We start from the raw sequence: 25,537 nt of genomic DNA, 5'->3' as shown, positions 1-25,537 counted from the left end.
ACCTACTGCACCGCTTACAGTGCCTTCATCTGGTTTAATTCTGGTAATATCTGCCTTGTGCTATTTTTGGAGATATTGTGGTTTGGGTACAGAAAGTAGACAGAAATTAGCTGGCATTCTGTTTTTATGCAGTAAGGGACTCTTTATATTCATTTTCTTTATTCTGTGCCATGACTACCATAATGCTATTTTAACTGTTCATACTATTTGGAGCTCTACTCCCCGGGCCTCCACTGAAAAAGGGATTTAGCTCAGTTGGACACTCCTGGTCAACAAATGTAAAATAAAATAAAATAAATACATTCTCTCATACACACACACACACACACACACACACACACACACAAGGTCAAACTCAAAATGATACAAGGCAAGAACATCTACAGTTCACACGTCTAAGAAAAAGCCACCCTTTACATTCCACCTTTAGTTCATTACAAAGGGTACAACATGAATATTTCCAGGAAACAGGTTAAAATCCTACTCCCAGCTTACAAAAGCAAATTCTACTGTACTTATTTTGCATTTGTTTGTTTGTTAATATATTAAAGTAACAACTTCTGAGTCTGCTAGTGGTTTGCAGTTAACATACAGCACTGATTTGGTTGATCTGAGCATGAACTAAAACACTACAAAAAGTGTTTTAAAACTGTTATTAAATAAATAGACTACACACTTTTTTTTAATAAAAAGTATACTGAAGAGAGGAATATAAAATCAACATTACTAAGCTCCAAATACATAAAATCAGACTTTAGGACTTCCTAGGAAGCAACTGGTACTGCTCAGATAATACAAATGGCTTTTTCTCCAATCCTTAGGAAATTGAAAGGAAGTGAACAATTTTTGGATCTGGTGCACCACAATGCAGCACCACAGGGAGGCTGGCTCACCTGGGATACAAAAGCACAGGAATCTTGCACAACACTTCCAGGCCAAGCAGGAAATCAGGAAAAGGAAATAAAGCAACACAAGTCAAAACAAAGGTGCAACTATTCAGAATGCATATAATTAGACGAAACACAAAATTAACAGCCCACTGTAAAATGGTCAACCGAGTGATAACACATTTAGTTAGCTCTATGACTAGCAAATAATCATCACAAAATAAGTTACATCACACAACTGCAACGAATCACAGTGTATAGTAGTGACGTCAGTACTAGTTTACTTTTACCTTTGGGTACCTAGAACCATTTCAGTAAATATATTGCACTGCAAATTTTACATAAAAATACCAACAAAGTAATCTAATCTGTGCACATTAAATGAATGCCCTGCAATCGTTAAGGCTACTTTACGTCTCTGTGCAAGTTACCTGACTCCTGCTGTAGAAGTCAGTCCTCCTATTTTCATGCTGAGAAAATGAGTATATGTGAGTGAACCATCTGGAAAAGGAAAGGTGAGAAAATAAAAGAATGAAAACAGAATTTTATAGAGATGTAGTCTGGGATTTCCAGACTTTGTTTTTGGGGAGGTATTTCTGAATGTGACTCATAATGTGCCCTCGGGCAGATCGATGTCCTCCTTTCATGGATGACTGCAAGTCAGCAGTAACTCTGGAGTGAAGCAGGCAAGGAAAATGATTAGGAAAGCCTGGGGGGGGGGGGGGGGTTGCATTCTGAGAATTACCCAATTCAGAATAAGCCTTACTTAAGCTTTTTAGTACATGTACAGATAAAGAAGGTGCATTCACTAAAGGCCCCAGCAGCATGGGATGAGGTGCATACACACACAACCCACATGGACATACATTAATTATATACATTAGCAATACACTTTCAAATCCATAGTTCATTCTGTAATGTCCTGGTTAAACACTCCTTTAATTTAAAAAAGCAAGTCAACAATAAATATTTTTCCCACTTACTGGAAGTAAATCTGAAATATCGTCATTCTTAACTTTCCGTCTGCCTGGTTTAAGTCCTTCATCCATGCCATCTCCCTCATTCAGTACATCATCTGAAACAACGGGTTTTGCTTCCTCCATTTCAGCATCCACTGATAATGCTGGTATATGTTTTTCAGCTTCTTTTAGTTGGAGAATCATCTGACCAGCATCGACATCTAATGCACTAGAAAGAATCCGGATAACGGCATTGATGGAGTCTGCCTGGCTATTCGACGGGATAACACTCTTCAGATTCCACAGGGATCCTAAAAAAGCAAGCATTAGTCTTAATGGAGTCTGTTATAAGTTAACAGACCCCACCCACCCAAGTACAGACATTCCATATGCTAAGTGATTTAGACAGTGATGATGTGACAGCAAGGCATACATGAAGGCAGACAGACACAGCAATGTCACAGTTCAGTACCCTAACATGGTCAGCCTCCATTACCTCTGCTTGAGGCAGATATACAACTGCTTACACTAACAAACCCCAAAAGACACACACATGACAGTCCGACAGAGACTCCAGATTTTCAAGGCACTCTAATTTGCAAATACCATCGCACCTACCTGAAACTTGTTTGAATATATAACATAAATACAAATGTGCATACACACCAACATACACGTGTATACACGTGCACAGGAAACACACAGCAAGACGGAGTAATGCTAGTTTAAAACATGGACTATACACTGAATAAAAACATATGCAAATCGTCAGTCAAAGACTGCTTTAACCTTCGTTATATTTCTAATACAATAAGTAACTTTGTGAAGAATGCAAGAACATTTAAGGGATGTTTCTGGGGCAGAACACGAAATTCAATTCATAACTTTCTACAGAAGGATGGGTGAATATTAACTTACAGTGTACAGTCATGTTTCAAGAAACAGTAATATAAGGAAGAATGAAAAAGCATTTGGAAAAACTGATGGCTTTATTTATAATAATACATCATGCCAAAAGAAATGAATCAAGTTCTCTTTTATCAAGCTACTTTTGTATTACAGTAAATATTTAAAATGTGTTTTAAGAAATGCTTTCATTCACTTAAGGCATGGAAAAGAGAAGAAATATGAAATACAATACATATGGAAAACACTAGTTAAATGAAATGCTTCACTGTAAGCCTTAACTGGAATGTCACGTCACAAAATTGGTAACTAATAGCATTTAAAAACTCAAACCTTGAGAGAAACAGAGGCGAGGAGAAAATCCTCAAGAAGACAGTGAGCCAAAACACTAAGGATTCAGGTAAACAAAATCAAATGGAAGATATGTTTGATGTCATTTTTCCCCTTCCACATCTCTTTCAGATAGTCAAACTCTGCTAAGTTTTTTAAATCACTTTTAATGTTTAGTGCTTGTTTTCTTTGTCAAACAAAGGTTTTTTTTTTTTTTTTTTTATCTTCTTCGACAAATTCACATGCTGGCCTTGAATGTACAGTCTGTCGAGCTGTTCTCTACCACTAAGATTCTTCAAGTCTCCTACAAAGGATATTTTTTATAGCCACCATTTTGTGGGTCCCCATACACAACAGCAGTACTCAGGGGAGGATTTTCTAATAAAACACAGTATCATTCACACCATTTTCAAGGCTGAAGAATCCATGCCCCCCAAAGAAACAGGGGTGTATATCAGTTCCGCGAAAATCCATTACAGTGAATACCAAAAGAGCGACACGTATTAATCGAACCACACATACACCGAAAGCACTAAACCGCAAAATTTAAACCATCAAACGGTCATAGTCGGCCAACCCCACCACCCACTAAATACTACCTACCCAAACAAAATAAATAAACCACATACAAACACTAACCAAACCCAACTCCTAACCCTAAAGTAAGGCAACAAAACCCAGCTTCTAACACTACACTAAACCCCACACACACAACTATCTATGCACTATCCTTAACCCCTCCCTAACCCTGAGGTCCGTAACTACCACACACTTTCCCTACGGAGATATACCCTAACAAAGTAAATAATGCACATAAATACATTTAACAAAACCCTACTTCTAACACTACACTAAATCCCACATACACAACTATCTATGCACTATCCTTAATCCCTCCCTAACCCTAAGGTCCATAATTACCGCACACTTCCCCTACGGAGATATACCCTAACAAAATAAATAATACACATAAATACATTTAACAAAACTCTACTTCTAACACTACACTAAATCTTACATACATTACCTATATATACACTTACCTTAACCCGCACGCTACCCTAAGGTCCACACCTATCGCACACTTACCTTACAGAGCTATACCACAGACGGGCCAACCAAAACACTTCGACATTTCGAATTTCGCTGTTTTGTAAGTTTGGCATTTACGTAGTCTGCGCAATACGTGTCGATCATTTCATATTCACGGAAACAGTGTTTCGATTGTCTGATAGGGAGCCAAGAAACAAATTTCAGTTTCCGACCGTACATTCCATCTGTACTTGCACATTGTAGTCAACTCCTACAGCAACCTTTCAAACAGTCACAAAGTATACTAGGCAAGGCAGAACTGAAAGTAAATTAGCAGGTCATTCTTCCATACCACACACACACACACACACACACACACACACACACACACACACACCCCTAAAGACAATTCAGAAGTCACCAACATACCTCTCAAGTGGCCAGATGTTTGCGGAATGCGCACATTTTTGCTTCCTATTTTTTAGTGTACTCCTCATAACATTTGTGGTTTTCTGGCAAATCAATGCAGACTGACTTCACTAAATAACTACAGACATTTCAGTTTCAGACTTCAAAAAAATATTTACTCTAGCAACTTTTAAGTATATAAGAGCAATAATTAAAATTTGTTCCTATTTTTGGGCCCCGCCCCCACAGATACACCCATTATATGCATGTATGCATATGTGTATCTACATGCATTCCTACACATAAAGTGGATGTTTTGGGGGGGAGGTGGGAGGAAACCAGAGTACCCTGAGAAAATTGCACATGGAAAGAAAGAACAGTTGTGTACACTTACCATAAATGTAGATGTTCGATTGTATTCACTGTTACAGTCATTACATTTGGGTAATCTGCCTGCAGGTAGCCCTCAGCAGGCCTGAATATCAAAGTCTTGGATTCCTGCGTCGGATGCTGCCTCTTCTTCCATGACATCAGGTTGTCAGGGATATAAAACATGCAGCTGACACCATTACATCAGTTTTTCTTGCCCCAGATGTCAAGTGCCCCCACAATGGGAAACAATTATATGTTAGGTTACACCTCCAACAAAAAGCAAATACACCATAAAACAGAAATACACTAAACAAGAAAAGGTATAGCCAAGAGAAGTCAGGGGGCTGGAGGGAGGGTAACCAGGACTGCAACAGTGAATACACTCGAACATCTACATTTATGTTAAGTGTACACAACTGTACTATGTTCTTCGTGTTTCACTGTTGCAGTCATTACATTTGGGTTGATTCCCAAAGTTAAGGAGGGGAGGCGGAAGTTAGAGAGCATTAGGACCAGCTATTAAGCCCTGCAAAACTGCTGTGGCAAAACCAGCTCTGGATTTAGAAAAAAATAGGTATGTGGTAATGCTTGGTGAAGGTATGTACAGAGCTCCAGGTAGCAGCTTCTAGGATGTCCCTGGTAGGGACACCTCTGAGAAAGGCTGTAGAGGTAGATGCAGCCCTGGTGAAATGTGATCTTATTCCCTGTGGGGTAGGGTGCTTATAGCAGAAATTAATGCAATGTGCTTATCCACTTAGAAATGGATTGCTTTAAAATGGCCTTCCCCTCTGCCCCTGCAGCAAAGCCAACTAGCAGCTGTTCAGATTTTCTGAGAGGCTTAATCCTGTCCAAATAAAATCTAAGTTGTCTGTGCACATCCAAAGAGTGCAGTATTCGTTCTCCTTTGTTTTGTGGATTTGGGAAAAAAAGTAGGCAAATGAATGGACTGATTAAGGGCCTCACTAGACACCACCTTGGGCATAAAAGAAGGACTGGTCCTGAGGGACACCCTGTCTGCATGGAAGATGATGAAGGGTTCCACTGCCATGAGGGCCTGTAATTCAGACACTCTTCGACATGAAGTGATGGCTAGAAGGAAGGCCGTTTTCCAAGAAAGGAATTTCAACTCTGCAGTTATAGCTGGCTCAAAATGAGATACAGTGAGCTTTTCCAATACAAAGTTAAGGTCCCAGGCTGGAGTAGGGGCTCTCCTGGGTGGTCTTAAATTTTTGGCCCCTCTGAGGAATTGCTTTAGCAGAGGTGAGAGAAGAGGGGTGGTTCAGTATTATTATGTGCTAAAATGGCAGGGGCATGAATTTTAATTGACGAGAAGAAAAGGCCCTTGTAGAGCATCTCTGTTAAGTACTGAAGAATATGCGGTAAGTTGGCCACAGTTGTGCCCATCCCCTGAGTTTGGCTCCAGGAACAGTATCTTTTCCACTTTTCAGCATAGGATTTTCTAGTACTAGGCCTCCTTGCCTCCAGAATGACATCTAGCACCTGCTTACTGAGGGATGCTACTGGAGAGCTCAAGGAATTAGCCAGGCTGCAAGGTTCACAGTTTGAAGCTGAGGGTGCAGAATTTGGCCCTCCTGCTGGGACAGCAGGCAAGGGGTCTGAGGCAGGTGCCATGGTTCCAGCAGTGACATATGGCGCAAGAGGAGGTACCAGTGCTGGTGTGGCCAGTCTGGTGCAATCAGTATTGTCCTTGGTTTGTCCTTTTTGATCTTGAACAGAACTTTTGAGAGGAGAGGCAGAGGGGGAAAGGCAAAAACTGAGAGGATTTCCCAGGTGAACGACAGGGCATCCACTTTCCAAGCTTGACTGTGGGAAGTCCTTGTGCAGAATTTGTTCAATTGGTAGTTCTGAGGGGAAGCAAACAGGTCTGTCTCTGGATTCCCCCATTTGTTTCGCAAATGGTTGAATATCTTTGGTTCCAGTTTCCACTCGTGTGGGTCCATGAGATTTCCGCTTAGGTTGTCTGCCAGTGAATTAAGCTTGCCTGGCAGGTACTGAGCTTGTAGGTGCACTTAGTAGCTCAAGGCTGTGTTCCACAGAGCCATGGCTGGTCTTCAGAAAGTGTACAAGTGGGTTCCCCCCTGCTTGTTTATGTACCACACCACAGTGGTGTTGTCGGTCTTTACCAATAATTGTCCTGGAAGAATGTGGTCCTTGAAGGCTGTCAGGGAATTCTGTACAGCTAACATTTCTTTTTGATTGATATGCAGGTGCATCTGACTCTGGTTCCATTTGCCCTGAATGCACTGCCCTGCCAAGTGAGTCCCCCATGCACAGTCTGATCAGTCTGTTGTTAGGGTTTGGGCAGCATGGGGTAGAGTGAATGGGAGCCCCTTGCCCACCAAAGGAACTCTGTCTTTATACAAGGAATAATAGGAATCATTGATTCCAGGTCCTGAGTATGTTGACACCATAGGCTTTTTAGATACCATTGCAGTTTCCTCATATGCAGTCTTGCACATGGAATTAGTAGAATGCAAGAGGCCATAAACCTCAGGGCTTGCAGGATTTTCCTTGCAAATAGCTGGGTCTTTGTGGCCAGCAGTTTGAAGTAGGCTGTCAAATAAACTTGTTTCTATGGCGTGAGGGAGGCCATCTGGGAAGTTGTGTTTAAGTTTGCTCCCAGGAATACAATTTGCTGGCAGGGTACTAGATGAGATTTCTTTTCATTTATGGTATACCCAAGTAAGGTTAGAAGTTTCTTTACAAATGCCAGATTTTTAGTAGCATGTCCTGGCTTTCTGCCTGAATTAAATCATCGTCCACGTATGGGTATATTTGAATATTTCTTTGCCTGCAAAATGCAATGACTGGAGCTAGGCACTTTGTGAATACCTTGGGCGCAGTACATAAGCCAAAGGGAAGTGCAGAGAACTGATAGTGCATGGAGCCTGCTCTGAAGCGTAGGTATTTCCTGCAAGATTCCCTTATTGGAATGTGCAGGTAAGTGTCCTTTAAGTCTAAGGTTGCCAACAAGGCATCTTTGCCTAGCATAGGAAGTAGCTGCTGAAGTGTTAGCATTTTGAATTTTGGGATTACCAAAAAGGTGTTTAGAATAGAGAGGTCCAGGATAGCTGTCTTTTCTGGGTACCAGGAAAAGTCTTGAGTAAAAACCTTGTCCCCTTTCTTCTGCTGGGCAGGTTGAATAGCCCTGATACTTAGAAGAGAGAGAACCTGCTGTTGAGACTCTGCCCACTGATTTGAGGGTAGGTCTGGCCAACCATTTGGGGTTGGTAAGATGTGGAAGTGGAATCTGTATCCTTGGAAAACTATATTTAAAACCCATTTGTCCTGGGTAATGAGTTCCCAGTTTTTTGCATGCAGGGCGATCTTTCCCCTAAGGGAGCAGGCAGTTGAGCAGGGCTTGGAAGGTTTAAGGTTAAGTCATTGTGCCATTTTTCCATAGGGGGTGTCTTACTACTTCCAGCTTTGGCCTGTGAGTACCTCGAGACTGTAAGCCTAGGTGGTCTACTGTTCCTGGGTTTGGACTGAGAAGGCCTGGAAGAGACAGGAAAGGACCAATTCTTAGAAGGCCAATGCCTACTAAATCTGGGAGGCTGTACTTGCAGGAAATCTTTAACAGTTTGCAAGGATTTAGCTTTTTCCTCCATCTTTTTAAGGACTTCTTCTGCTTTGTTGACAAACAGGCAGTCTTGGTTTAAGGGAGCATCCAGTAATTTAGCTTTAACATGATCTGGCAAGTTTTGCTCCTTAAGCCAAGTATGTCTTCTAAGTACAAACCCAGTGACCGCACCCCTGCAAGATGCTTCTAAAGAGTCAAAACCACATTGCAAAGTATGTTTACCAACTTCTTCAGCAGAATGCATTAAATCCTATAATTCTTTATTTTCAGCACAGTCAGGAATCAACATCATTTTCTGTTTAAGTAGTCCAATAATATGCTGTTGATACTTTAACATATGAAACTGGCAGTTTAAGGCCCTGATGGCCAAAGTAGCAGAAGTCTATACGTTCTTACCTCATCTGTCCAAGGCCCTGGAATCTCTATAAGGGTTTTTGGCAATAGTAGGCTTAATGCCTTTAGGTCCTTGGGAAATGGTCGCTGGGTCCGCAGTAGGATTCTTGAAGACGAACTTGTGAGAGTCAGGTACTCTGTAATACCTGTCAGGTTTCCTGGGATCTGGAGGTAAGGTATCTGGGGCCAGGCTAGATTCCAAGAAGGCATCATCTACAATGTCCAGGACAGGAGGGATAGCTAAAGGCCTGTGTTGAGGAAGGAGTAAGAATTCTCTAAGCCTCTTTCTGGAGTCAGAGTAATCCTGGCTTTCCCAGCGGAAATGCTCCCTATGAGTGTGCAAGGTTTCACCAAAAGAAAAGTCTTCTGGAGGGAAAGCAGGGGGGAATGGAGTCATCTGCATCAGAATCCTCATAGGTAGATAAGGGCAAATCCTGGTAATTAGAAGAAACAGAAATTTCAGAATCCTGATCAGAAGAATCAGAAGGAAAATCAGCTCTAGGTCTATTGGAAGGTGAAGGCCGACTTCCCCTAATGAAAGTAATAGACTTTTCAGCCATTCTTAGCATTTGTTTTTTAGGCATATGGGCCTGACTATGCGGTTTGGACGTCGGTTTTCTAGGCGTAGGCTGAGTTTTAGGCCTTGAAGAAGAAGATGACGTCGGTTTGAAATGCAAGTCAGTAGGCCTGAATACATCCTCAGAAGCCGGTGCCTGCACAGCGGCTCCGGACCCATCCAAGGTAGAGACATCCGCAGGTTTCATGGTCGAAGAAGCATCTCGTGGCATGCCAGACTCTGAATGGGTCTCAGTAGAGGCCTGCGAATCTGAAGTAGCAGGTATCAGGAGCTGTGAAAGCGCCTCACTGAGTACTGGCGAACTGGCAACTTGCTTAACGGAAGCATCGTTGGCAGCTTTGGACTTATGCTGTCTCTCTCTGTCTTTATCTTTACGTTTTTTTCAGTAGATGATGGCTTTCCGAAGCCATTTCTGGATAGTTAAACTGAGTATCAAAATAATCTGCAGCAAAAATAAACAGACGACGAATAATTTGGAGGTTGAATAAGTCACAAAACCGACAGCGAGGGACGTCGTGGTCTGAGCCTAAGCAAGGAATGCATTACGAATGAAACTGCTATTGCTTTGGGCACTGCGTGGCAAGAAAGACTGATGTAATGGCATCGGCTGCATGTTTTATATCCCTGACGACCGGATGTCATGGAAGAAGAGACAGCATCCGACGCAGGGATCCAAGACTTTGATTTTCAGGCTGGCTGAGGGCTACCTGCAGGCAGATAACCCAAATGTAATGACTGCAACAGTGAAACATGAAGAACATCATGCATACTGTAAGGTAGAAATCCTGTCACAAGTTATCAAATAATGGCTTAACAAGCAGGAAGGAGGTTTGTAAAATTACATTTGTTTTTATGTCAAGTGGACAATTTTGAGAGTTACTGTTTAGCACTTTGGTCTGGATGGGGCATAAACCTTTGCAGTAATGTTTAGATTCTGGTACAGAAAAGAAGAGTCTGCTCCGCCTTCCACAGACAGGAAATCAAAGTAGACTGCCAGGTCTTTCTTCTGCATCACGTAAACATCCACAGACAACTGCCAGTCCACCTACTAAATGTGTTTGGGATGTAAGAGGAAAAGTACAGTTATGTACACTTACATAAATGCAGATGTTCAAGGGTATTCACTGCTGCAGTCCTAACCATTGGGTTATCCATGCTGTGGTAGCCCTCAGTCGGTCCGAATACCAGAGTCAAGATTTTGTACGTCGGCTGTTGTCACTTACTGGATGATGTCAGGTTGTCAGAGCTATAAAGGAGAGCAGGCGATGTCATTACCTCAGTTTTTCTTGCCTTAACCAACCAAAGAAGTCCTATTTTAATAATTATTAGTACTTCTGGGGTCAGAGACCCCCACAGAAATATGTGTCTCTGTAAGGACAGCAGATATTAGGGGGAAGGAAGGAGGGAAAGCATGACTGCAGCAGTGAATACACTTGAACATCTACATTTATGGTAAGTGTACACAACTGTACTATGTCCTTCGTGTTTCACTGCTACAGTCCTAACCATTGGGAAGATTCCTAAAGCTGAGGAGAAGGGTGGAAGGTTAACAGAAACTTAAGATTGGGTGAGCATGCTCTGCAGATGCAAACCCAGCCCTAGCTTTTGAGAATAGATTCATATGTTAATGTTTGGTGAAGGTGTGTACTGACGTCCATGTGGCACCTTCCAGGATGTCCTTGGTGGGTACCCCTCTAAGGAATGCTGTGGAAGTAGAGGTTGCCCTAGTGGAATGGGTTCTAATGGTCTTAGGGGGTGTTTTTCCACACTAGGAGTAGCAAAATTGGATGCAGTATGCTATCTATTTGGAAATGGTCTGTTTGGATATTGGTTTCCCCTGTGCCCCTGTTTTAAAACTGACCAAGAGTTGGTCAGTTTTTCTGAATGTCTTTGTACGATCCAGATAAAATCTCAGTTGCCTGTGCACATCCAAAGAATGCAGTATCCTTTCCCCTTTGTTCTGAAGGTTAGGGAAGAAGGTGGGCAGGTGGATGGCCTGGCTGAAGGTAACATCTGAAACCACCTTTGGCATGAAGGAGGGATTGGTTCTCAGGGAGACCCTGTTTGCATGGAAGATGATAAATGGCTCAATGGCCATTAAAGCTTGAAGCTCTGACACTCTCCTGGCTGAAGTAATAGCCAGAAGAAAGGTAGTCTTCCAAGAGAGGTACTTTAATTCTGAGGATGCTGCAGGCTCGAAGGGAGGCAGAGTAAGCTTTTCTAAAACATAGTTCAGGTCCCAGTCTGGGGTAGGCTGTCTTCTGGGAGGGCTGATATTAGAGGCTCCGCTAAGGAACTGTTTGATAAGAGGGTGGGAGAATAATGGCTGTTCTGTATGAAGTGTGCCGAGATGGCAGAGGCATGGATCTTTATGGAGGAGAAGGAGAGATCCTTATTAAGAAGCTCATCAAGATAATCTAGAATAAGAGGAATGGAGGGCAGATGTATGTCTGGCCCCTTGGACTGGCACCAGGAGCAGAATCTTCTGGCTTCTGTGATGATGTCAAGGACTTGCTTGCTTAGCATAGATTCCTTGTTGGTTATGGTAGAATAAGCCCTGCTGACAGCTTGAGTGTCTGAAGGTCTGGGTGCAGCATTGTCCCTCCCTCCAGGATAGCAGATATCAGAGGTAGCTGCCAGTGGGGCTGGTGAGATATGCTGTGCAGCAGTGGCACCAGTGTTGCCTGGGCCAGTCTGAGGCAAAGAGTATTGCTCTTGGTTTTTCTTCCCTAACCTCGATTAATACTTTTGGAATGAGAGGAAGGGGTGGGAATGCATACACAAAGAGGGTATTCCAAGGGAAGGTCAGGGTATCGACCTTCCAAGCCAGGTGTTGGCGCACCCTGGTGCAGAACTTCTGTACTTGGTGATTTAAATGAGAGGCAAAGAGGTCAACCTGGGGGGGGGGGTCCCCATGTGTGGGTAATTTGAGAAAAATGTCTCTGTGGATTTGCCATTCATGTGGGTCCAGCAGGTTTCTGCTTAGGTGGTCTGCTAGGGTGTTGCTGATGCCCGGAAGGTATTGGGCTATAAGATGTAGTCCCATGGCTGAGGATGTTAGCCACAGGTTCATGGCTAGTCTGTACAGAGGGCAAGATTGAGTCCCTCCCTGTTTGTTGATATACCACATTACTGTGGTGTTGTCTGTTTTTATGAGAAGAACCCCTGGTTTGAGGTAGGGTTTGAAGGATGCCAGAGAGTTTTGCACTGCTATCATTTCTTTTTGGTTGATGTGCAAAGGTAGTATTTGTAAGTCCCAGAGACCTTGGGTGCATATGCCTTTTAGGTGGGCGCCCCACGCTATGTCGGAAGCATCTGTAGTTATGGTCTGGACAGACGGACAGAGGATGAATTGAAGTCTCTTGTTAAGAGCACAGGTCTAGGCCCACCAGAGGAACTCGGATCTTATGCAAGGGATCACAGGCAGGGAGATGTCCAGAGGTTGTGAGTGTTGACACCATAGGTTCTTTAGGTACCAGTGAATTTTCCTCATGTGCAGTCTGGCCAGAGATACCAGGAGGATGTATGAGGCCATGTAGCCTAGAGTTTGCAGGAATTTTCTAGCAAAAAGCTAGTTTTGGGAGGCCAGAGTAGTGAAGTATTTTGGTAGGAAACTTTGTTTTTCTGGGGACAGAAAGGCCATATGCTGTTCTGTGTCCAGTAAGGCTCCCAGAAATATGATTTGCCTGGTAGGTGTCTATTTTGATTTCCTTTCGTTGATAGTAAACCCCAGAGAGGTGAGAAAGATTTTTACAAAACAGAGGTGCTGCAGGAGCAGTTCCTTGCAGTCTGCCTGGATGAGACAATCGTCCAGGTAGGGGTAAATCTGTACATTGTTTTGCCTGCAAAAAGCAACGGCAGGAGCTAGACATTTTGGTGAATACCCTGGGAGCAGTAGATAAGCCAAAGGGCAAAGCAGAGAATTGAAAGTGTAATGATCCTGCTCTGAAGTGCAGGAATTTTCTTTATGATTCCCTTATTAGAATGTGCAGGTAAGCATCCTTTAGGTCTAAGGTGACCATCCAAGCTTTGTTTGGCAGCATTGGTAGAAGCTGTTGTAAGGTAAGCATTGCGAATTTTAGGATTACCAGGAAGGTATTGGGAAAGGATAGGTCCAGGATGGGATGCCAAGTCCCCTCTTTCCTGGGAACAAGGAATAGTCTGGAATAGAATCTTTTTGCAACTTGTTCTGGAGGTATAGGTTCTACTGCCCCTAGTGATATTAGGTTTTGCACTTGTTTTAGTGTTTCTGCCCACTGGTTTGGAGGTAAGTCTGGGTACCCTCTTGGAGGTGGTAGTTCTCAGAAATGGAATTTGTACCCCTGAGTAATGATTTTTAAGACCCACTGATCTTTTGTTATAGGGTTCCCATTTTCTCTGCATAGAGATAGCCTTCTTCCTAGCTTTTGGTGTGGTGGAGGCAAGCAGACATGGGAAAGGTAGTCACTGGGTTGTTTTTGAACTCCCTGCTCTAGTGTTTGAAGGGGGCCACTGTTTATTTCTTTGCTGGCCCTGAGTTTGGATTCTGGTGGGTCTGTTCCTGCGGGTTTTGCCTTGTGTCTGTTTGGTGCAGGAAAGGACCAGTGTTTAGAGGGAAAATTTCTACTGAACCTAGGAGGTTGTACTTGAAAAAATCTTTAACAGTCTGCATCGATTTTGCTTTGTCTTCATCTTCAGTTTTCTGTCCTAACAAGCGGTCTTTGTCAAGAGGTGCAGCCATGATTTTAGCTTTGACATGATCAGGGAGAGGTTGTTCCTTCAACCATGCATGTCTTCTGAGAACAGATCCTGTCACTGCTACTCTTCTAGAAGCTTCTAGGGCATCAAATCCACAGTGCAAGGAGTGCTTTACCACCTGAGATGAACAGTGTAGTAATTATATCTCTTTATTGTTGGCAAAATCTGGTAAAGCAGAAATTTTCTGTTTCAGAAGTTCCAAAGTATGCTGTTGATATTTTAACATATGGAACTGACAGTTGAGAGCCCTTATAGTTAAAGTTGCAGAGGTATGTACTTTTTTACCCCATCTGTCAAGGGCCCGGGATTCTTTGTCTGAGGGAGTAGGATTCTTTGCAGAGGTAGCCTTAACTCCCTTAGATCCCAGAGTAATCACCTGTGGATCTGCTATAGGACTTCTGTAGAGGAATTTAAGTGAGTCAGGTACCCTGCAATACCGGTCAGGTTTTCTGGGGGCAGGTGGAAGGGTGTCAGGGGTAAGGCTGGATTCTTGGTAAACATCACCTACTACCTCCAAGATGGATGGGATGGCCAGAGGCCTATGCTGGGGTAGGTCCAGAAACTCTCGCAATCTTTTCTTGGATAGAAGGAAATCAGTTGAGTCCCACTGGAAGTGTTCCCTGAGGGTGTGGAGGGTTTCCTCAAAGGAAAAGTCCTCCGGAGGAGATGCAGAAGGAATAGATTCTCTGCATCTGAGTCTTCATAGGCAGTAAGAGGATTTTCCTCTTCAAAAACAGAGGAGTCAGATCCCTCTGAGTCTAAATCCGATTCAATGTCTGGAGAAGGATCCCTTCTCTTTTTGGCTGGAGTGGCCTGATTACCCCGGATGAAAGTGATGAGATCCTCTGTCATTTTAAGCATTCTAGTTTGAGGAGGGGGGGAATAGTGGAATGGAGACTTTTTGCTGTTTTCTTTGGAATAGCTCTAAGTCTGGCTTGAAGAGTATCCATCAGTGCTGCCGGTGTGTTAGTCAGAAGGGAGGGCGAAGGCCTAAAAGTGAAGTCCGATGTGCGAGCGGTATCCTCAGAAGCCGGTGCCTGCATAGCAGCTCCAGACCCAACCGAGACAAAGACAGCTGAAGACTCGTTAGATGATGCAGAATCTGTGGCATACATGACTCCGAAAGGGTCTCAGTAGAGGCCTGTGAAGTAATCGAGTCGGGCATCAGGGGCTGCGAAAGCGCCTCACTGAATTCTGAAGAACTTGACGACCCATTTAGCGGTGGTGTCGTCGGAAGGCTTGGCCTTATGCGGTCTGTCTCTATCCTTATCTTTACGTTTTTTCAGATCAACTGCGGTTTGCTGACTGACGGATGCCATATCGGTAATTGGAGATGGAAGACGAAAATAACTGGCTACAAACAGAGCTCTACAATTAATAGTTCTAGCATTAAAGAGGGCACAGAACCGACAGCGGGGTACATTGTGATCTGGGCCTAAGCAAGTGACACAGTAAGAATGGAAGTCTTGGTGTGGTATTTGCTTTCCACAGGTGAAACAATTATTGACTTTTTCAGACATCGGTTAGTGCAAGAAAAAGGAAGGATCCCCAATGGGGTACTTAGCTTTAGACGTTTTCAGCTGAAGTTCGAAATCTGGAAACAGCTGACTGGCACTGTTGCGAATTGCTTCTGCTATGGGCTCCATGGCAAGAAAGACTGAGGTAATGGCATTGCCTGCTCTCCTTTATCGCTCGGACGACCTAATGTCAGCCAGCAAGCGACAACAGCCAATGCACACAACCTTGACTCTGGTATTCGGACCAACTGAGGGCTACCACAGCATGATAACCCAATGGTTAAGGACTGCAGCAGTGAAACACGAAGAACATCTGTAGTTCCCAAAGAAAGCCCATGCCAACAGTTATGGCATGCAGACCTCACACAGATGGTAAAGAGACCAAAAACTGAACTGGAGCGCCTTTTGCTGTGAGGTGATAATGCTACTCACTGTAGCGCCCCAAAAAACAATACCTTTTCAGCAACTAGCAGAGTATTACTGAAGCTTAAAGGGGGGTGGAGAAATGAGCGAATCAGCCAAAGTGAAATCTGTAGATTATGTGAAGTCTTTTTTTTTGGGGGGGGTGGTAAGGAGATAATTTTCTGGAAGTTTTGTGATAGCAAAATGTTACAAGCAATAAAAACATGTTTGTTTTTTGTCTAACAAGCCTAGTAACGTTACATGTACAACTTTACTGCTCTGCAATGAGAAAGATAGGTCAAGTCAACAGTAAAACCTAGTCATTTGTAATTTTCTAGTTAAGAGGTACTAGATGGAACAGAAATGTAGAGCTATACACACATCAAGGCAGGCGAGAGCTGCATTAAAAAAAGTACATTATTTCTTCTCTGTAACCCTATACAAAAGAAGTACATAAATAATACAAAGAATAAACAGCACTGCATAGCAGTTGAACACCCAAGATTCTACTTTTTACCTAAAGTTTTTTCATCAGGCCAAAGGAAAAAAACTAGTACTGTGGTTTGCTGAATGCCACCTACATTAAACATGCCAAATCAGTAAAAGCCAGTCATACGTATAAAGGTAACGCAAGCTAATCAACACAAGACACAAACTTGCATACTGCACACTAAATATCAAAGAGGACAGATAAAGAACAGCGTCAAACATTCCTTGACTGTGTATCAGCCAGTGTCTTGCTTCCATGTAGGAGAAGCAAAAGATTTAAGACGGATGCCGAAGAAGAAAAAGCAAGAGAAGACTGGTGAGAACTCCGGAGTTTAAGACCCTTTCACCTGGCTGGACTTTAGCATATGAAAAAACAGAGATAACCCATGGCAGAGTGGGGTACGGGGCAGTCGTCAGGAATGCAAACTGAGAAAAGGAGTAGACGTATAATCAATACAAGACTTCTTTGGCGATTTCCAATACAAGTTTTTGGTAATTTTTTTTTTTTTGACCAGTTTTCCATTTAAAGCCATTCAATGATTCTATATGACTTTGCATAAAATCTGATCCAACAAGAGAAGAACAAAACAAGAGAGGAAAGGAAACTACTGTATACAGTCCGAATTTCCACTGGTATAACGAGTGCAGTGATGCACAACAGACAGCAATGAGCATGCTGTGCTCCTGTGGGTTTAACACTGACCAAGCAGTACATGTGACACAAATTATCAAGGTGGAGAGATGCGCGTTTCAATAAAAAACAAGGCCCCATCTCTCAGCACCACACAGACTTAGGAGACATTTCAGCAAAAATTAAAAAAAAAAAACAAGGCCCCATCTCTCAGCACCACAAAGACTTGAGAGACATTTCAGCTATGGATCCATGGGAAGTCGAGGTGATTTTTACAGACTGCCTGTTAGCTAGTTTATGTACAGAGATACTTTAGGGAAGAGATTGTGAGGCTAAAAACGGAAACTTCAAGTATGTACAAAAAGACACAGGTCAGTTCTTACAATGGGCGGGGAAACACAACTTTATCCAAAAGATAGAGAATCAGTGCAGTGGGTGGGACAAGCAGTCTTTGATCAGTCATCAAAATCTATCCAGAACTACTGACAGACAGCCATAACTAGGCTAAGGCAAAGGGGCAGATGACACTGGCAAAATCACTAACTACCGATGGAGCAGTGCTGAAGTACCAGTAGGCATTTAAGAAGCCGTGGTGACATTACACCTTCTTAAATGAATGCATTTAGTAGCTTAATGTGCTTCTAACTATAGCAAAATGCTTGAATAAGCTCTATGTTACAGTGCAGTCACACACCCTTTTATTTTTGTTAATTTTTGGTCCTCAACTTCAGATTGAGGGGAGCAGTAGTCTGTGGACTGCTCAGGGTACCAGATGACCTAGCAAGGGCCTGATGCCTACACTATTCTAGGCAGCACCATGATACATGTTTTAACATCACCTAAATTACACATTTTTGGATAAAGCTCATTTTCCCCTTTGTCAACATACATGGGCTGCTATAAATGCAGCCATACCATTAACTGCAGAAGTATGAACAGAAACACTCGTCACTAAGTCTACTCACATATCAAATATTCATAATTTTTATTAATTGCTTAACGTGCAATTTATATGGCAACATTTACTTGTTCTGACTTTTATACTGGTCATACTTCAAGGAAATCTGGTCTTAAAATATTTTCTGAAAGGAAAGGACGCTGACCTGAAATAAATAGAGGTACACTTGCAAGCACGCACAAAAACATGAGGGAGCTGCCTGTAGTTCTGCATTCATCTCTAGCAGAAAGATGTAGAGACTTCATGACAACCTATTAAGAAAACACAGAATCATTTTGGACTAACTATCTAAAAAGTAGGTAACTATTTAAATCCAGATATTCCCGGTCATTCATTTTTTCTGCTTCTTAGACTTGAAGTATATAACGGGGTACCACACAAGCACTTTGGTGAACAAATCAGTAAGAAGAGTAGGACAAGGGTGGAACTTGGGTCCAATAATGTCTGGGCAAAATGACACAGTGGGACACAGTAAGGCTCTAGTTAAACAGAGCAAAGTTCAAAAACTCTGTGACACCATTTAGAATTCTCAAATAGGTACACCGCCCCACACCGTCATGCTTTCCAATACCCCCTTAAGAAAACTAATCCCAAGCTGTATGCATGTAGGAGTAAGACTGCACAATTCCCAAGATTGGGGAATATGCCATTTCCCTGACTCGTCTGCAATCTCAAGACTTACCATATATAATTATTGGGTTGGTGAAGTGAGGCTTGCAAAGAATAATGTTTTTGTAACATTTTTTTCCTCAATTTTGCATGAAATGAAGTAGTTCCTCAGCACATACATAACAGTACTTGATGTTCCTGTTTTACAGCTGACATTTAGTTGTGTCAAATAGTTTAGGTAATCCCACATTTTATAAACTTACACACATATATATATATATATACATACATATATATATATATATATATATATATATATATATATATATATATCAAACTTGGCGTGCTCTATATAGGGCCAAACCTTACCTTACTCAAAATGCCAGACTAGCCACAGCCAGATTCCACCTCCTATCTAGTCTCCTTTACTGTTCTCATTTTCACTAACTTGCGCAGGTCTGATTTACATCTTCTTGATTCCTGCTATAACAAAATAGCAAAGGTTCACAGATAGTCACTAGACTTGCAGTCCAGGGGGGCCTTTGAGGTGCCTAGTCCAAATTCCCAGTTGCCCTCAAGCTCTGTCTGGTTAACTGACTTGCTCAATGTCATAAAGCAGGCTGTGGGAATCAAACCCTGTAACACAGGCACTAATTGTCAGACTAACAGTTAATACTCGTCTACAACAGATACACAGTAATAAATCTTCTGAATCGCTGTGATAATGCAAACCTCGTAATTCTAAGGACAAAGTAAGATACAGAGTTCAGAGGATAGCAAGAAAAATGTTTCAATGTTTTGCTGAACAGGGAACTTGTAAGGCTACATCTGCAGCACTGTGTCCAGTTATGACAGCCATATACAAAAACAGAACTTAAGCTGGTTTTTCAGTGCACAATGCAACATTACCAAATGCTGAAGGGACAAGGGATACCTGACCATTTAGAGAATGACAGACAGAGGTGTATGTATACATAAGACACAAATAAAAGATCTAACTATACCACACTGTTAGGAGACAACTGGAATGGGTGCAAATGAAGATGAAGGATGAAAAGAGGCTGAAGAAACTAAATGAGTTTAAATCAAGTAGAGATTATGTTTCTAAACAGCCAAACTGCATGAACACCTCTGACATATACTCACACACTGGTCAGAAGTTAAATTACAGCAAAAAAGTGCACAGTCTTTGCCAGAAAGTCAAAACACTGGCACAAAACTGCACAAATTTTCTATCTTCTATCTGAAACTGCCAGCAAGGGGGTGAACATTTTCCTTGTTCTCCCATCAAAACAATCGACCATCAACTAAGTTTCCATGTGAACTATCAGAATGGATTTTCTGAACAGTCTTGCTCGTTTAATGAAGAGTCTGTGCGTAGTGACATGTTCAGTGCTGGATGCCAAACAGGAAACATCAATGACAACATCTGTTCTATTTCGTTCGACAACCCAGAGAATTTGTCCTACGTGTCCATCCAAGTGGGATAAGAGAAGCATCTGACTGCACTGCCCCAATGTTTCCATGACAGCAGAATTCTTTTTTTTCTTATGTAGTGCTGTTGGTGTACCAGTACCATTCTGTCAACAGTTGTAAGGTCCTATCACTCATAACAAAACTGGTCCTGCTATTACAGAGTGAATGAAGTGGCAAAGCCTTGTGAGCCACCCCATGCAAAGCCACCCACATGCCAGGAAAGCACTCCAGTGACATTACTGCTGCCCTTTAGACAGTACAACACAGCTGTGACATTCTCCCTACTGACTTAAACAGGTCTTGTACTTACCAGTAGACAACTGTATCTGCCAGAATACAAACACTTCTTGAGATTTTACAATCACTTCACACATCTTGCCTTAGTAGGGGAGGCCCACAAAATCATGAATGATACCTTGCAAAAGTGCAGACAGTGCATGCAATAAACTTTCCTTTACTTCTGACAGATTATGGCTAAAAGGAGATACGATTCTGGTGCATTTGTTAGTGACTCTTTTGGAAGTTCTTTTCTGCAAATTTCTTCAAATTCTAACCACAACATATTCTATGGGTGTTATTACTTTTGGAATTTCTTTGTGGAATGCACACTCGCTCAGTGGAAATTAATTTTTGGTTAACATTATCAATTTTTTTCAAAAATATCATCGTCCTTCTGAGAAGAGGGAGGGGTCTGCATGCACTTGGAGGCACACAACCTTCCTGGGGGAGACTGGAGAAACCACAACCCATGCTGTCAGACAGAAGGGCAAGGCGGATTTAAGGCCATAGACCTTGCAAAAGTGAAATGATGACCTTCCTGGGCAGCCCACTACATGTCCCTCCTCAGCATACCTTTTAACCATACCAAATTTCTCAGTTTTTACTGGTTTTGACATCCAAATAATGGGGTGACACGATTCCCAAGTGGCACCCCTTAATTTCTGAATTTCCCAGCTTTTTAAAATTTTTTTATTTTCTGGCTTTTTGGGCCGACATCATCATGTGCAGAGGCGTGTGCGATGACGTTGACTCCGTGAACAGCCTGCCAGCCTGGCTGAGGGATCGAGGGATTCACTGTACTTGGTTTCTGGCCATAGCATGCAAGCATTTTCCCAGCTGCTCTCCAGGTAAGGAGAACAAATAACACTTTTAGGAGCTGCACTGCATTTGAATTACATTCGCATTACTGGTCACACCGGGTCCATTTGATTCTTACTAGTTGAGCAGTGTGTGTGAATGCTGGTTCTTTTTAGGAGCTGCATTTGAATTACCGGACTAGAGCATAGCTGATTAAATTACCAAGAATTTGTGTGTGTGGACTAGTGAGTAATGCTGCATTTGAATTACCGGACTAATAGAGCACAGCTGATAGCTGCACTTGAAGAGTGTGTGTGTGTGTGTGTGTGTGTGTGTGTGTGTGTGTGTGTGTGTGTGTGTGTGTGTGTGTGTGTGTGTGTGTAAAATGCCCCAGTTAGGTATAACTGGTGGTTAGGGTTACTCAGGCTCAAAACCTGTACCTTAGGTACAAGGAGCAAGAACCTAAGGTCTGTACCCATACCACCACTTCTGACTGAAGGAGTTGTAGCTCTCAATTGTACAAATTTTCACATAATGTCTGGAATGCTTGGCTCATACTTTTGGTCTGTTCCTCTTAAAATTCGGATGGTGTAGTGCTGCAGTAGTAGTGTTGTTGCCTCACAGCAAGGTTCTCTGGTTTGATTCTTGTCTGAAGTGCCTTCTGTGTAGTCTGCATGTTCTCCCTGTGTTTGTGTGGGCTTCCTCTGGGTGCTCTGGTTTTCTCCCATGATACAAAGACATGTGTCAGGAGCCTCTGATGAAAACTGACTTTGTTCCAAGTTGGACTTTCCTGGTAAACAAATGTTAAATAAAAATAAAATGTGTGTTTTTTTAGCAAATCAGTGAAAACTGAATTCATTACATAATGACAGCCATTTAAGTTTCAGTCTTCCTATCTTTCAGGAAACACATGGTAACAACATTTTATTCTAGCAACTTTCTAAGATTATACAAGCAACGTTTAAAATGTGTTCCTGGTTTTGGGCCTTTGCCCCCCCCCCATACATTTTGGCTTTTTCCTGCTATCTTGTGCTGCACAGTTCTTCAGGCAAAGAAAAGTTTAATGCTGCTTATGCAAACGCTGCTTGCATTGTTAGCACAACAGGTAGTATACTTGCTTTTGCTGCAGAAGGCTGTGGGTTCTACTCCCACAGTATGTAGATTGATTGCTGATACTGTACTGTGTTGTACTTTTAAAAGGGGGTGGACGCTTCAGTCCTGAGAATGTCCTCCTTTGGCAGAGAAACCTAGTAACTATGAACCTGTTATCAGTTTGCCATCCACTCCTTACTGAAACATTACTAGCTTATCATTTTTTAATGTAACATAGGCAATTTATTCTTCAAGGGCAGCAGGCACTTTACTTGTAGATGAAACAATGAAATATAAAGTTGTTTGGTAGCAGCAACCTATTCATTAGTTACAGATCTCTAATGTGGAATTACTTAGATGACTTACTTCTGCAGAGATTGTGCATATTTACTGATACAGGTGGACTGTATACATCTGAGTAGACTTTTATGATGGAATGTTCTGAATTGGGCAGTTTTGTCATTATTGGTCCATGCATTTTGTTTCATTGCTTACTGGAAAAATGTTCAAAGCAACAAACTTAAAATGCGCTCTAACAAATGTGCTGTATACAAGGAATATAATTTAATACAGTCAGTAAGGTGCATCAAAGAACACATGTATGTTTCGTGTGCAAGGGGCCTATGAATTGAAAACAGCCAAAGGTAATCTTTATCCACCACTGGCCAGATGCATTTTTTTGAATGTGGGTTTCAATGCTGTTTTAATGAATGTGAGTTTCAAGGGCAGAGAAGTTTTAATGCTAAGTCTATTTTCATTGTGAGACTGTATTGCTTTGTTTAGCAGATGTCTATTAGTGTTTGTGCTATAAAATGTAAAATTAAAGTTTTAAATTAAATCCAAATAATCATTGTAGAAGTAAAGCAGTATGCACATTACAGTGTTTATGATAAATGTGGCAAAATAGCCAAGTAATGGAACATTGGAATGGCTGCAGGGGAACTCTGGGGCAATATTTTGGTTGTCTGTTCTGGTTCGTCAGTTGGTGTTTGAAAGTTGCTATCCCACAATTCCATTGGAGTGGGTGGGGTTACATAATTATGTATGCAAACTGTATGTTAATAAGTGTACAGATTTGTACCTACTTTTCTTGGGCCTTCGTCCAGATTTTTGATGTTTCCAGGTTGAGAGGTAAGCCCCTCAGTGTCCTGCAGGGTGCATGTCTGATACAGCCAGGGAGAATATCAGGAATGGGCTGAACAACAGATTGGGACTGACGGTTGACAGGTAAGTGGGGGGGGGGGTAAAAAAACACAACTTCCACTTCACTCACTTTGGAAGTCTCCCTATCATCCTCATTTCTTTTTTTCCAGTTCTTTGGTATCATTTCTGGTCAGTCCTTTCATCACATTATTAGTGTTCTTGGTCCTCCATTTCATCTTTTCTTTACAAACCCTGAAATGCGGCAACCTTATACAAACAAAATTCAATCCTGGCCAATGATGACTCTAGGTCCTTTCCATTCTATGCAATAAGCCTTTTTGTAGTATACCTTTGGCTTCCATGACATTCATCTGTGATATGAAGTTGTTTCAGTGGTGATCTCTAAATACTGCCTGCACAACATCCAGCTTCAACAAATGCTCTCTCCTTGCCTTATGCATTGCTGCCGAGTGATGCCCCTAGGTGTCAAATATCGTTTGCTCATATTTGCATTAGTAATTCCAAAACCATGCTACATACAAAGTATCAAAGATTCAGTCTTAAAGACTACACAACAGCAAACACAACTGTACTGATATCTGATTTCTATCTTGTGCAAAGAGATATCGATTCTTGTTCATATATTTATAGCATCATAAATGTCATGTTTATCTAAATATCTCGACAACTACATCGCATAGATAGAACTGCTTAGCCTCATATGAAAGCTCTTAGCTAGATGAACAAAATGATGCTGACAGTATGTGTCTAACACCAGTGACTGCTAAGATATTATATGTTGTTTACAAAATATTACAAACTTAATAGTTACCGTGTTTACTTTGACTTATAAAATCCAGTTTTTAAGACCTAGAACCTCATGAATACTACCACTATAAAAACAGTCTATGATGATTTTTCCATTTACACCTCTTTAGTGACCCCTGTGGTTCCAAAGATATGTTCATTTGTTTGAAATGTGAGGTCATAATTTGAGTCTATCAAAAAGCTTGGGTTCTGCCCATTGGAAGTTACAGTGAAAACTTCCACAGCTCTGCTGGACGGAATGAGTTAAATAAGTTCCTCCACAGTTCTGCTCCAAATGGTTCCTTCTAGAATGGATGACTTAGCAATTCTAAATATCTAGACATTGGTACTGTTAACCAACCACGTCCTGATATGGCAGGTCTCAAAGGTGGAGTTATCAAGTCTTATGATTGTAATAGTTAATAAAATAATTAGGTATGTTGTAGATCCTAATATTCCATATAAATATATATATATATATATATATATATAAAATTTATACAGAGACAAATATGTTGTTTTCCTAAAATTCATAAGACCTTAATAAATCCACCTATGAGACCTATCATCTCGAGAGGTAGCTGTTTAATGAAACCAATATCTAAATAGTTAGAATTTGTGTTTCATCCATTTATGAAATTTATTAGAAATTATGTTGCTGATAAAAAGATTTTTCGCAACAGATGTACAAATGGTAAGTCATAGAATGGAGGCAATACTATATTGTTTACTTTGGATGTGGAATCTCCATTTACTGTAGTTCCAAATGATACAGGCATAGAACCTGTGAGGTCCTTTCTGTTCTAACACAGAGGTTTTTCAAAACTGACAGTTGAGGTGCTATGTTTATTGACAGAATTAGTTCTAGAGAATAATGTTTTCTGATTTAATATACAACAAAGTTGATGGAACATCAATGGAAACAGAGGTAGCAATTTTTTATGCTAATATTGCATCATCACACTGGGAAGATGAGTTTGTATTATGCTTTATAAATCAGTTTAATAGATATACATTAATTTATCTTGGATTTGTGGATGATATGTTTAATATGGAATGATGATGAAAACACATTAGAACAATGTCTTAAACGTATTGGTAGCAACACAAGTTATCCAAAATCTAAATTGAACT

The 25,537-nt window shown here is 41.6% G+C and overlaps 1 protein-coding gene across 2 annotated transcripts in view; it reads right to left on the bottom strand.

The window, feature by feature from the left end:
* The window catches only part of HEATR3 (HEAT repeat containing 3), a 603,471-nt gene that overhangs the window by 300,058 nt on the left and 277,876 nt on the right, over positions 1 to 25,537 (bottom strand). For both annotated transcript variants that reach the window (XM_044081978.1, XM_044081979.1), the window contains one exon: positions 1,871 to 2,157. In XM_044081978.1, the coding sequence (XP_043937913.1) occupies positions 1,871 to 2,157 (287 nt within the window). The remainder of the gene's footprint in view (positions 1 to 1,870; positions 2,158 to 25,537) is intronic.

The sequence above is a fragment of the Protopterus annectens genome, chromosome 8.part1 (assembly GCF_019279795.1).
Source record: "Protopterus annectens isolate FY-2018-M chromosome 8.part1, PAN1.0, whole genome shotgun sequence".
In the NCBI taxonomy this organism is placed as follows: domain Eukaryota; kingdom Metazoa; phylum Chordata; order Ceratodontiformes; family Protopteridae; genus Protopterus; species Protopterus annectens.
This window is presented reverse-complemented; position numbering and strand designations above follow the sequence as displayed.